The 11,967-nt window shown below is 46.0% G+C and overlaps 1 protein-coding gene across 3 annotated transcripts; it reads left to right on the top strand.

The window, feature by feature from the left end:
• Window positions 1-127: 127 nt before the first annotated feature.
• Window positions 128-10,658, top strand: znf296 (zinc finger protein 296). Of its 3 annotated transcripts, XM_044204069.1 has the most exons (3): window positions 128-464; window positions 2,617-2,973; window positions 6,693-10,658. In XM_044204069.1, exons 1-3 carry the CDS (start codon window positions 413-415, stop codon window positions 8,468-8,470), a joined length of 2,187 nt encoding a protein of 728 aa, XP_044060004.1. In that variant the 5' UTR covers window positions 128-412; the 3' UTR covers window positions 8,471-10,658. The 3 variants fall into 3 exon arrangements, with proteins under 3 accessions (XP_044060004.1, XP_044060006.1, XP_044060005.1); XM_044204071.1 differs by lacking the exon at window positions 128-464 and having other exon boundaries at window positions 2,772-3,005; XM_044204070.1 differs by lacking the exons at window positions 128-464; window positions 2,617-2,973 and adding an exon at window positions 3,099-3,832.
• Window positions 10,659-11,967: the final 1,309 nt, after the last annotated feature.

Here is an 11,967-nt window from a genome sequence, read left to right as displayed (position 1 = left end):
CCACTATCGGATATGACAAACCTGACTGAAACTGACAGTGAAAGCTTGGTAATAACCAGAAAGCGAGTGCGTAAAAGAGAAAAGGTTTTAAAGTGATAGAAGAGCGTGTCTACGGAGTGTGTTACCCGAGGAGGGCGGGGTCAGGGTCGTGGAGCGGGGCGGGCGGTGCCTACAGTCGCCCATGCCCCCTTTTGCCCTCCGCGCGCTGCGGGGGAAGAAGCGTGAACTTGAACGCTGCCTTAACTGCTCAGTGCGAGTCCAGGCAGAGGATAGCCAGCCTTATCCGTCTGTCCCCGCCGCTCGCATTTCGGTCAACTTGTCGGAGAAGGAGCAGCTTGGACGGATTTTGGTTTTGTAGGGTGTTTTTGTTTTTGCTGTTTTGGACCCAGAAAGGTGCCAAACGCTCGACGCGATGTCCAGGCGCAAACTTGGAAGCAGACCGCAGCACCTGAGTGCAATTCAAGGTAAGCCGGAGACAGCAACAGCAGCAGCGATGTGTGGCCACGTTTAAACTGCTTGAGACGGATGTAATGTTGTTGTTTTTAGGTGAAACTAAAATAAATTCAGGTCACGTTTTTGTTTCATTGTCAGTTTGCGCGCATGGTTTGGATGCGCGCTGGCAACAGCTATCAAATGATGAACATGTTGTTTTAATTTTCAAGCATGTAAAAATCCCTGTAACACTTCCCAAGGAGATTTTTAAAGTATCTTTTTGTGCACATTGACGTCAGTCATGCCAATATGGAAGTATTCTTAATCCCTTATGCGGACTTTATAGGCAAATTATTATTAAAATTAGGGGTCATATTTTTTGCCATGATTGTCCTGATGTGTAGGCTACTGTTGCTGCAGTTGTGCTCATAGAGGAAGGACCGGTTTTTTGGCACGCTGTTTTCAGAGGCTACAGGTCCGAACACGATGATTAATATTTCCAGGTTTGACGATGATCGAGTTTCTCGGTGTGTCTCCGGGACAGTTTCCCTCCTCTGCTTCTGGGACACTGCGTCCACCCTGCTGCACATAATGACAGAGTTTTTAAATATGTCGATATGTATAATAATCTGTACAAATGTAGAATAGATCCCATTCAGACTGGTCAAACATAAAGACAACGGTGCAGCTCACAAAGACATATGTTTGAAAGGAAATAAAACAGAAACTTTAACACCATTTGTTTTTTTACAGTTCTCTTCTGGAGACCAGTGGTGCGTGTCTGGTGTGACCACAGGCCCTGACTCAATTCTGTCTGTTTTGTGTGTGTGTGTGTGTGTGTGTGTGTGTGTGTGTGTGTGTGTGTGTGTGTGTGACCGCGCCTTGCAAGCCTGCACAAACAGCGCAGCTCCGAAACAGGAAAGGTGACATTTTTCAGAAACAACTGGCGAGATCCGACTTCAGACTGTACTGTCTGTACCTGTCCTGTATGTTAGCCGGCCTAGTCCGGGCAGGTGGATCCAGTCTAGGCATCAAGGTGTGTCAGTGACCGCGTTGAGCAATAGTCTACTGACCCCCCCTCCTCCTCCCCAAAGAGCTCCACCTGGGAGACTTTCTTACGAAAAGAGGTTTGGTTGAAGTTGTGTCCACTGCTTCAACAACACTCCCCAGTTCTCCTGTCTGCAGACTGCATGCATGTCAAAGCGCTCCCTTCTAACCATGTAAGATTTGTCAGCTGGTTGTTCAGGTCGACTCAGATGAGCTGCCCTATTTGTGAGCAAAGAAACAGACACAGGGGCCGCTCTTATCTCAAACACCTTCAGTCATTTTTTCTTCTTTTTATTGCAATCCACTTCCTGTTGAGAAACTCCCTCTGCCTGTGGCTGGTAGGGCAAGTTATTACTGTGAGTGAAAGGTAAAAGCCTTGGTCATAATGCTGCATTTTTAAATCAATAATTTCACTTGTCAGCACATAGTTATTGTCACATTAATTAGGGGTTGATGTTCCTGCTGAGACGGACAGCTTGGGTCTTCTCTCTCTCTCTCTCTTTGCACCCAGCAGCCTCAGTCAGAGTGAGCACATCTGTTTTAGGTTGGTTAAAAGGAAGTGGTCAGTATTGGCTGAGCAGATTGAGCGCTTACAACTGAAACTAGCACTTTCAATCAACACGACCGTTTGTTCTTCCACTGAGGTCTAACAGTACTTGTGCCATTTTGGGTTGTTAATATGTAAGAGCACGGTCAAGAACTCCTCAGCAGAAATCCAAATTAACTGGGAGTCTTGCTAGAGGAGGTGGGGTATTTTGGGAGAAAGTGGGATGTTTAATGTCCAGGTTTAGTATTGATTCTAAGGCGACGTCTTCAGATGTCTTGTTTTGTCTGACCAACGGTCCAAAACCCAAAGATATTCACTTTACTATAATAGGAGACTATAAAACCAAATAATATTCACATTTTAGAAGCTGGAGCATGTGACTTTTTGCTTAAAAATTATTTAAACGATTAATTTTCTGTTGATCGACTAATTGGTTAACCAACTAATCGTTGCAGCTTCTTTTTTATTTCTGTTTTCAATACTAAGTGGCAACAGTGTTTAAATCCTTGCGTAATGAACTGTACTTGTGTATCTGTCTGTGTTAACTGATGACCTCATTCTTTTTGTCATGTTTTTGCTCTGCATATCAGATGTCACTGACATGGTGGATGGCACCACTTCATCAGAAGACCGGCCTCCTCCTCCTCCTCCGCAGGTCCAAGCGTCTGACGAGGGTCGTGACCTCCTGACCTGCGGCCAGTGCAGCCGGGCCTTCCCCCTCGCCCACATCCTGGCGTTCATCCAGCACAAACAGGGCGGCTGCCGCTCCCAAAGCCAAACTCCAAACACCAACGCCACACCCCCCTCACCTGCCAACCGAGCACAGCAGCACGTCGCCAACGCCGAGCTGGGGCCGGGCTTCATCGAGCTGAGGAGAGGGGCGGCCAAGGACAGAGCCTGGGGGGAGGAGCCCGGAGTGAAGGTGAAGGCGGAGCACCACAAAGCAGGTGACTGAAGATGAAGCAGAAAAAGACAGCAGGTTGCTAATTAGTGACTGTTTTTTGTTTTGTTTTATTTTCTTTTCTTTTTTTCTTTTTTTTGAACCGCCCTCCTCGTCATTTAACAACTGTTCTCCCCCTCCCTCCTGAGTCCAGCTCATTAGCTAGCCGTTGCCATTAGCAGACTTGCGTGAGTTAGTGACGCAGAGGCTAATTGTGTGGAAAGGATAGGCGTCAGGAGCGTTCAGAGGGCACCGAGGGTCCCCAAGGGCTCCACACTGAGCAACTGAGCTCCAGAGCTCTTTCCCATCTCCCCGATTGTTAGTCTCTGGGGTGAAATGGCCAGGTAAACATGTTTCTCCCTCTCTGGCATCCACTACACCCTGGACAACAGAGACTGAAACCACATCCTTTAAAAACCAGCTCAGTAGCTTGTTACAGTGTTTATAAGTTGATGGTTGCAGTGATGCACTACAGTACGAAATGGTCAGAGGGGTGGATGTGAGGCTCCAGCTCTCCTCGCTGTCATGACACTGTAATGGAGGATGTTGCATCATGCGCAGCTCCTCTGCCATCTCCCACTGTTCTGCCCTGGGCCAAGCCACCTGAGCTCCTGGGAATCTCCTCCTTCCTCCTCCTTCTTCTTCATCTTGTGCATCTTGTTCTCCTTCCCCTTGTTTTCATATTTTCTGTATCTTAAGCCATCCCTGTCTTCTCGTTCTGCCTAAAGTGCATCATACATTAGCACTGATTTACCTAAAGGTCTTTTTCTTCACGCCTATTCTGCTGCTGTTTTTTTTCTCCCTTTTTTTTAGAGAAGAAGAGTGTGGACACTGTGTGATGGTCGTGCCAAACCTAATATGTCACGGTGGGGATCAGTCAGCAATTCATGAATTCTCATTAACATCCTTTTGAAAAAATTCATTTCCAGCAATGTAGAGGAGAGTTTATGGTGTTTTTCATGCAAAGGTCAGATGTATTTTAAGGTCACGCTGTATCCCGAAAGTGAAAAGGGGAGTACTTAGGAGGTTGTAGATGATTGCAGATGGACAGAGCATCTTGCTACGCACTCATAGTAGGTATGAGTGCCCCTTTGCATATTTTGAAACTCTCTCTCTCTCTCATGTACACACACGTTAGCAGTTCCTTCCTCTGTGTAACGCTCAGGGGACTGCTGCATGCACCATTTCCGTTTGTCCGCAATCTCTTGTGTTTTTTTAAATTTCAGTCTGTTTTTTATCTCTTGCTCTGTCTCTCACTTACAGTCAGAGAAGCACGCCAGTTTGGTAATTTGGTGCCCTCAGGATTATACAACAAACCTAACGTGTGCACGAGGCGAAGGGGGAAAGAGCATGGCAGCTTGTGAATAATGAAAAAGTGGATAAGTTTGAATTAAAGTTTTATTACCAAATGTAGGTTGCATTTGTTTGGAGTTCATAATTGTAATTTTACCCAGCGTTCAGTGTTTTTATCTTTTATAGTTTGTGACATAAAGTTTGAGTTCTTGTTAAAGTAGCTATGTAGTAGGACAGTTTTAATTGGACATCCTGCAGCCTTGTAAATAATAGAAAGTGCTGTTTTACTTGAGTGGCGAGCTGTTTTGTGGGAGAGACATTGAGCATCTGAAAGAGCAGTTATCCCACAACAGACAAGCCCTCCATCTTTTTCTGTATTCAAGAGAGAAGCGTCGAGGACGGGGGATGGATTACTGAAGAGCCGCGTGCATCTGTCTCATTCCTTTTTATTTATTCTCCTTGTTTGTTTTTTTTCCTCATCTCCAACCCCCCCCGTATTTCTTCCCCATCTTCAACACACTTTCGCTTTGCCCTCTTTCAATTTCTCGCCCCCCCTTTCTCCTCCTCTGCCTCCCAAGGGAAAAGAGATTCTGCCTGCTGCTCGTTAGTGCTCCCAGCCAATCTGCATTTTTAATTAGTAGTTATTGCTTCTGCTTAATATTCAAGTGCTACCCCGGGCCAAATGGGAATCCTTACTAAAAAAAAAGCAAGGGGAGAGAGGGAAGGAAAGAGAAACCGGCTGGGTATTGTGTTTCACTCCAGGACCCCGAGACAAAAAACCCCCCCAACCACCACCACCCCCCTCAGGGAAAGATTTGGAAGGTTTTGGGGGGGGTGAGGAGAGCCGGGGTTGGAGGATGGGTCTCAAGTACAATCCAAAGGGGGTGACATATTTTCGTGGTGTCTCTTGGCCCCCCATACTACATTATAATCTTTTCATCTCATTTTCTTTTTATCTCCTGAGCCCTGACCTACCTATCTCTCTCCTTTTTTTCTGCTCTCACTCTTCACCCTATTTTTAAAAGAAGTATCTCAACTTCTCCTGGGTTTCTCCTCAGGCTAGGTTAAAGGACATGAACACCACAGCTCCTCTCGTCTCCAGACAGAGGGAGGGCGGGAGAAGGCGAAAAAGAGAAAGAAACAGTTGCTCTCTTTTTCATCTTTACTCTCCTCCCCCCTCCAGTAAAATACAGAAGGATTTGACTTGAGGAAACATGAAAGAGGCTTATACCAGAGTCGGCTTTGAACCTCTCCAAAAAAAGAAGAAAAACTGTTTTCCCCCTCAATTTTGGGATCTTCTCTCCAATTTTGATTTATGCAGAAAGGCCTCATTTGTCAAGCAGGCTGAGTCAGTGCCTGATTTGCATAAAGCGTTCGTTTTCTACGTTCTGCTAATTAGCAATTTGCAGCTTAATTGGAGAGTGGCTCTCGGATAGGAGACAAAGCTATCCACATATAAAAATATCTCCAGATGTACTTTGCGACACAGCTCGCATCTCTGTTGGCCCTTTGGCTTCTGGAGCCCATTTCTCTATTCTGCTTTGGATTATACTTCTCCACACACTTTTTCCTTGTTTAGTTCTTTCTGTCCTTATTAGGGCCTTACTTCTTCATCACCTGACCCTTCTCTTCACCTTACATGCATTTGAGTCTGAATCGGTCTGTCTGTCCTACTCTCCTGGTAGATTTGACTTTTATCATGCTGATACTCATGTTCCTGTTTATAACTTTAAATCCGTTATAATCAATATTTTTATATTAATAAGGGCTCACATGACTACGTGTATGTGAAAGAGGTCACTCGTAGTGATGAAACCACAGATAACTCAACTCAACTCTAATCACTCAACACTTCAGTTCCCCTCAGCTCTACGAAGCTTTATAGCATCTCGCTGTTTTGATTTTTGAACCACAACTTGACTCTCGCCTCTGTTGTTTCATTGTGTTCGGTCGCAGAAGGCGGGTGTTATCAGCAAACAAGCTCTAAAAACCCACTGTACACTACATGTTCAGCACCAAACAGCTGACTGACACAGTTAGCGACTATCTGATGAACAGAGTGGAGCATTTAGCAGCTAAAGAGCCAGATATTTCCCTCAGGAGCTAAAAGAGAGGGAATATTGGACTTTCATCAGGTGGACACAAGCACAACTCAAATGAAATATTAATGTTGCTTTGTATCTACTTGATGTGAAGACACAACTATTTGCTAACATTCATACATAACTTTTAAAATAGGTCAGATGTTGTGTTCACAGCTTGTGACCAAAAAATCACTTATTGCAGGTTTAATCTCTATGAATTTATCTCACTCCTAGTGGAAGTCAAGACATTTCAAAAGTCAAGTCAAAAGACCTTTTTTTATACTACATATTCTTTACTAACAACCATTAATCAAACTTGCTAACAATTTTGTCCATCTTTGTTTTCCAGGTCCGGGGGAGCCCTCCTATTTCACCTGCCAGCAGTGTGAAGGCGTGTTTTCATCTGCATGGGCGCTCTTACAGCACGCTCAGCACACACACTCCTTCAGCATCTACCAAGAGGACGAGGAAGATGACACAGACATGAGAGGAGGAGGAAGAGGAGGGCTTAAAGATCACAAGCCTGCTGCAGCCACTCTGGACCCTCGCCACCTGAGCCAAGCTCTTGCCTCTGCCTTTCAGCCCTCCGGCCTGCGCCTCAGTCGCTCCCGTCAGACACACACCACCACCTCCTCCTCCTCCTCCAGTAACCCGCAGGCTCTGAACTTTTCAGTGCAGCTCAGGGAGCTTGCCGAGGGGAATAATAACACCACCGGCAGCTCCCCCGGAGGCCTGATGCTGTCTCCGTCCTCTTCTCCACCAGCAGCTTCTCCCTTTCCTCAGACTAGCGCCCTCCAGGCTGACTTCCACTGCGAGCCGTGTGGTCAGAACTTCCACTCCCTGCGCGCTCTGTCCTCCCACCGCCGGACTCACACTTGCGACAGGCCCTATCACTGTGGAGTGTGCGGGCAGGCCTTTGCCCAGAGCGGCCAGCTGGCCCGTCACATAAGGAGCCATCACAGGGAGGCTGGAAGTGGAGGAAGTGGATATGAGTCGGTGGAGATGGTCGTGATGGAGGAGGATGTAGGGAGGCAGGGGATGAGAGGGAGGTTTCAAATGCAGCCAGTTGGAACCATGGGAAAGGGAGACTTGAAAGCTCAGGGCCCGTCCGAGCTAGACCTGAAGCTGCCCAAACACCCCGCCATAGCTTCAGGCCTGATGCTGCTGACCTCGCAGGTTAGACCGGCAGACAGGGAGCTACTGAGGCTGTACCAGCGCCAGAGAGAGGTGGGAGATGGAGGGGAGGAGGAGGCAGAGGGGCAGGGGGAGCCTCAGCACACCTCACCCTGCGCCAGCCCCTCTGAAGGCTCGCTGGAGAGCGGAGAGACAGGGGGCAGCGGTGAGAGTGGTATTGCTAGTGGCAACTGCACGCCCAAACGGCCAGAGATGGGCGACAGAGTGCGAGGAGTTGGAGAGTGGGAGAATGAAAGAGGAGAGGTCATAGAGAGGGAGACAGAGTGGAGCGAGGTTGTGCAAGAATGGCAGAGGGAGAATGAGCGGAGGAGTGTAGGAGGAGGTGTCAGCAGCGGAGGAAACAACAATAACAACAATACTACTGCCGGTTCAGCTGGTAAGAAGAAGAAAGACGAAGCCTGCGAGTATTGTGGTAAGCAGTTCAGGAACAGCAGCAACCTGACTGTACACCGCCGCAGCCACACAGGTGAACGGCCCTACCGCTGCGGCCTCTGCAACTACGCCTGCGCTCAGAGTTCAAAGTTAACGCGCCACATGAAGACCCACGGCGCCCAGGGAGCTAAGGCTTCCTTTTTGTGTCAGTTGTGCGCGGTGCCCTTCACCGTCTACGCCACTCTGGAGAAACACCTGAAGAAAGTCCACGGCCTGAGTCACGCCAGTGTAGGAGCGTACGCACAGGCCAGCGCCGCAGACACTTTGGCTGCTATAAAAGCTGAAGAAGTAGTGGTGGTGAAAATGGAGGAGGATGAAGCCAGTTTGGATCAGATAGAAATGGAGAGCAAAATGCAGAGTGATGTGGTGAAAAGCATGGAGGTGGAGGAGGGGCAAAGCCAAGCGGCATGTGTGGAGAACAGAGGGAGTCCAGCCATAGTGGGGGATCTCCCACCTGAGAGCAACGCAGAGGTGAGCTTAGCTTTGACTTCTGCGCCATGAGAGCTGTTCTCATTCACTAATTGACATTAAAATAGAACTGTAAAGGATTTAACTCGCCCATTCAAATAAAAAGAATTTGTCTCATTATTGAACTGACAAGTCAAGTTAAACTGGAATCTAGTTTAGAGAAGAAGCAGCAGGCAATCCCGTCATCTCTGCCAACACTGATGCACCCAGCAGCCATCAGCCACATTGTTCATGATTGTATGCAAAGCTGCCAGTTGAAACTAAGTGCCTACAGATCTTTAGACCACAGAGCAAAAACAAGGCCATGACATTCAACAGGGAGATTACCAGAGCTCTTGAACAGGAAGTGAACCGTCACAGTCCACACCGACACAGGAAACTGATCACCATGTTGCAGTGCAGGATGCAAAAGATGACTGATTTATCTCTCTGGTGACCCACTGGACAGGTGGAGACAGATAGTAACTGTCAGATAATATAGAGAGGGGATTATATTGAATTAAAAAAGCTTAGCAATAGTATGATGTTAATATATTTTCAGCATCAGCAGATGGAGGGAGGTCATATTGTGCTACCTAGCTGTTGCTGGTTTTCTTTTTGAGAAGACCTTTTAAAGACTAAAGATGTTTGAACAGACACAGAGGGTGAAATTAATCCAAACACTGTCTGTCTGCGGTTTCTCAGATTCCTTTTTTTAAAGGCGCTTGGTTGTCACAACACTTGTCTCTTAACGTAATGTTTACAGGGCTCATGGGACCTGGCAAGGTTGTGCTCCTGACTTTGTGACAGTATGTATGGATAATTTTCTGTTGGGGTTTTTTCTAATTTTATAAATGTGAATAAGGAGACTTTAAAGTCTAATTTACTGATGTTTTTTTTTTTTCATGATTAGTTTCTATGCATAAAAAACTGCAATTTTACCTACATGTGAAACGGGTGTGTATTATTTTTCTCTATTTGTACCTATTATTGTGTTGGTAATTTCTCTCTTTCATTGTTTACATTTGTAAAGTGCCGGACTGCTTGAAGCTTGTGCATGTTTTGCAGCCATTTGAAACTGTTTCTTTTTTTAGTTTGAATTATTCCTAATTTATGGATGCTGCATGTTGGTGGTTGTTTAACTGAAAAAGTCTGTTCCACTGCTGAAATACAGGGTTGAGGGGTACGGGAGTAGCTAGTTGATTGGTGGAGTGTGTGTGTGTGTGTGTGTGTGTGTGTGTGTGTGTGTGTGTGTGTGTGTGTGTGTGTACACATATTGGGAAAACATCCACGGGTAACACTTGTACTTGACCCCTCTGTCCTGTGATCTTGTGTCCACAGCGTAAATCAGCTGGTCGCAATCACGTGTCATGCTTCTGACAGGTCATTATATGTAAATGGTGAGGCTTTAAGTTTAGAAAAACAAGTTAAAGGTGGGGTATGCAATTCTGGAGAAATCCAATACCATGATAAATACCATGATATAGAGCGAACAACAACACAGCAAGTAATATAACTAACGTTTGCTAGGTTGTGGGTTAGCTTAGCTAGGTTATAGGTTAGCAAACGGTCCCTACAGTGGCTCCTGTAAAGCTAATAGCCAGAGAGGACAAATGTTTCCCAGAGCCAGCACACCAGCTCCAGACAGCGACACCTCTCCTGCTACTATAGCTAAGATCACAACAACACATATATTGGCAAACTAGAACTAGCCACTTTGTTTATTTCCCATTTACAGAGCCAGGGCTGGATTTTTTTTCAGCTCAAACACACAGACAGACGGACAGCTAGCGGACAAAAAAGATGTGTATTGGATTAGAATCGCATACCCCACCTTTTAAATATGTGGAAATCTGTCCATTTAACACATATAACAGAACAAAGTTGTCAAGTAGAGTGCTACCAACTTTTTCGTGACTAGTGTGATGACTTTGTGTTACCATATCTGATTTCTGCTTGCATTCATGTCAGGGAAAACAAATTCTTATGTGTGTTGTGTAATGAATGATTCTGAATGCTGTGTAACTGTTCAGGGATAATTTTTTGTACATAGATTGACATTCTTGCTGTTGCTATACTTATTATTGTTATTATTATTATTATTATTAACTGCCTCCACTTTTCCTAGCATCATCTCCTTTACGCTGAACACTGGCTATTGTGAAGCTGTACCGCTCTGCTGTCTTTGTAAACTTGACACCGTTTTGTAATTGAAGAGCCTTAATAAACAATTGAGGTGAAATATTTTGTATTGTGTAGTCTTTTTTCCCGCCTCCCACTGCTGTCTTTTTCTGCTTGTGGATGCTTTTCCATGCATGTTTATTTATTTGTTCTTATTCTGGTATCCACAACAAAGCTTTTGAAACTATTTTTAAGTATCTTTTCTCACCAGGATGTTGTCTTAGTCAGTGTGGGTTGTTTCTCTGAGGACCACAGTCAGTGCAGAGTTATTAATTTTTAATGTGAGTGTTTGGATTAGGGACCCTCACTCCTTGTTTACATCCTTGTGATGTTACTGGCTTTGTCTAGAAAGACTAATGTAATTCCAGCGGGGTGTGTATGTGAGTGTGTGTACTATATGTGTGTATGTAAATATATTTGAGTTGGTGTCAGTCATCCTGCAGGTTGCGAGATGGGTGCAGTGAGCTGTGATGGGACATGGGCGACAAGGGTTTCTCAGGATACAAAATTAAGGGGGGGGGGGGGGTAGTTTGGTTATTGTTTGTGGGCATGTTAGGAGGCAGAGCAGGGTGGGTGGGGAGTGTCAAGGGGTTGGGATAATTGCTGACTCCATTTTAAGGGCATAAAAACCTCTGCACCAGCATCTCTGGCCTTAACCCCACACCCAATGAAAATGATGTTCTATGATCCCTCTAGCTCATTAACAGCAGGTCTTTTAATGAGCTTTCAACAGGGTGGGGGCTGGGTAGATGAAGAGGAGGAGTGGGGTTGGATGGTGGAGGGGGGGGATTGCACCAGATGCACACACGCCCACTCCTACCAATTACCATTGTGTTATAGAGAATATGGAGGAAGTGAAGACAGAAGCCCCTCGGATCCAGATGAGTCAGTTTGTCCGTTTCTCTCCACAGAGACAGAAAAAAAACAAGGAGGGAGGACAGTACAGGTGACAAGTAACATCCTCCATCTCTCCCTCTGGTAAACTCTGCCCTCCCTTTCTGTTGGGCGCCACAGCGAGCGCCATTTGGTGCTTGTATGAACCCAATTATGTAAGGTAAGGTGATACACAGCAGAACACAGCACAGTAGCTCCTACAGCAAGTGGATATCGTTTCCACGTCCCCGAGTGCCCTTTGTCTTCCTGCAGTCCACACCTCTCTGAGCTGCTGTCAAACCTTCCACAGACCAGTGTGAGCATCCAAACCAGCCAATCACAACATGAAGAGTTTATAATGTCTGCCAATAGGAGAGTGAGGCTGACGCTATGGGTGTTGGAGTGTGTGTGTTTTCTGACCAGTAACTGCCCCTGGGCGGCAGTAATGTGGACTTTGAGATCTAATAGTTGTCTCAGCTCCACAGAGAAACCTTTTG

This window comes from Siniperca chuatsi, linkage group LG7, assembly GCF_020085105.1.
Source record: "Siniperca chuatsi isolate FFG_IHB_CAS linkage group LG7, ASM2008510v1, whole genome shotgun sequence".
Taxonomy (NCBI): domain Eukaryota; kingdom Metazoa; phylum Chordata; class Actinopteri; order Centrarchiformes; family Sinipercidae; genus Siniperca; species Siniperca chuatsi.
Note: the sequence above shows the minus strand (reverse complement) of the source record. Positions and strands in the feature narration are given on the sequence as shown.

Excerpts from the sequence above, each read along its gene's own strand:
- znf296 (XM_044204069.1), top strand. The coding sequence starts at position 413 with ATGTCCAGGCGCAAACTTGGAAGCAGACCGCAGCACCTGAGTGCAATT. Across the intron at positions 465-2,616 it reads GCACCTGAGTGCAATTCAAG|ATGTCACTGACATGGTGGAT; the intron begins GTAAGCCGGAGA and ends TCTGCATATCAG. Across the intron at positions 2,974-6,692 it reads GGCGGAGCACCACAAAGCAG|GTCCGGGGGAGCCCTCCTAT; the intron begins GTGACTGAAGAT and ends TTTGTTTTCCAG.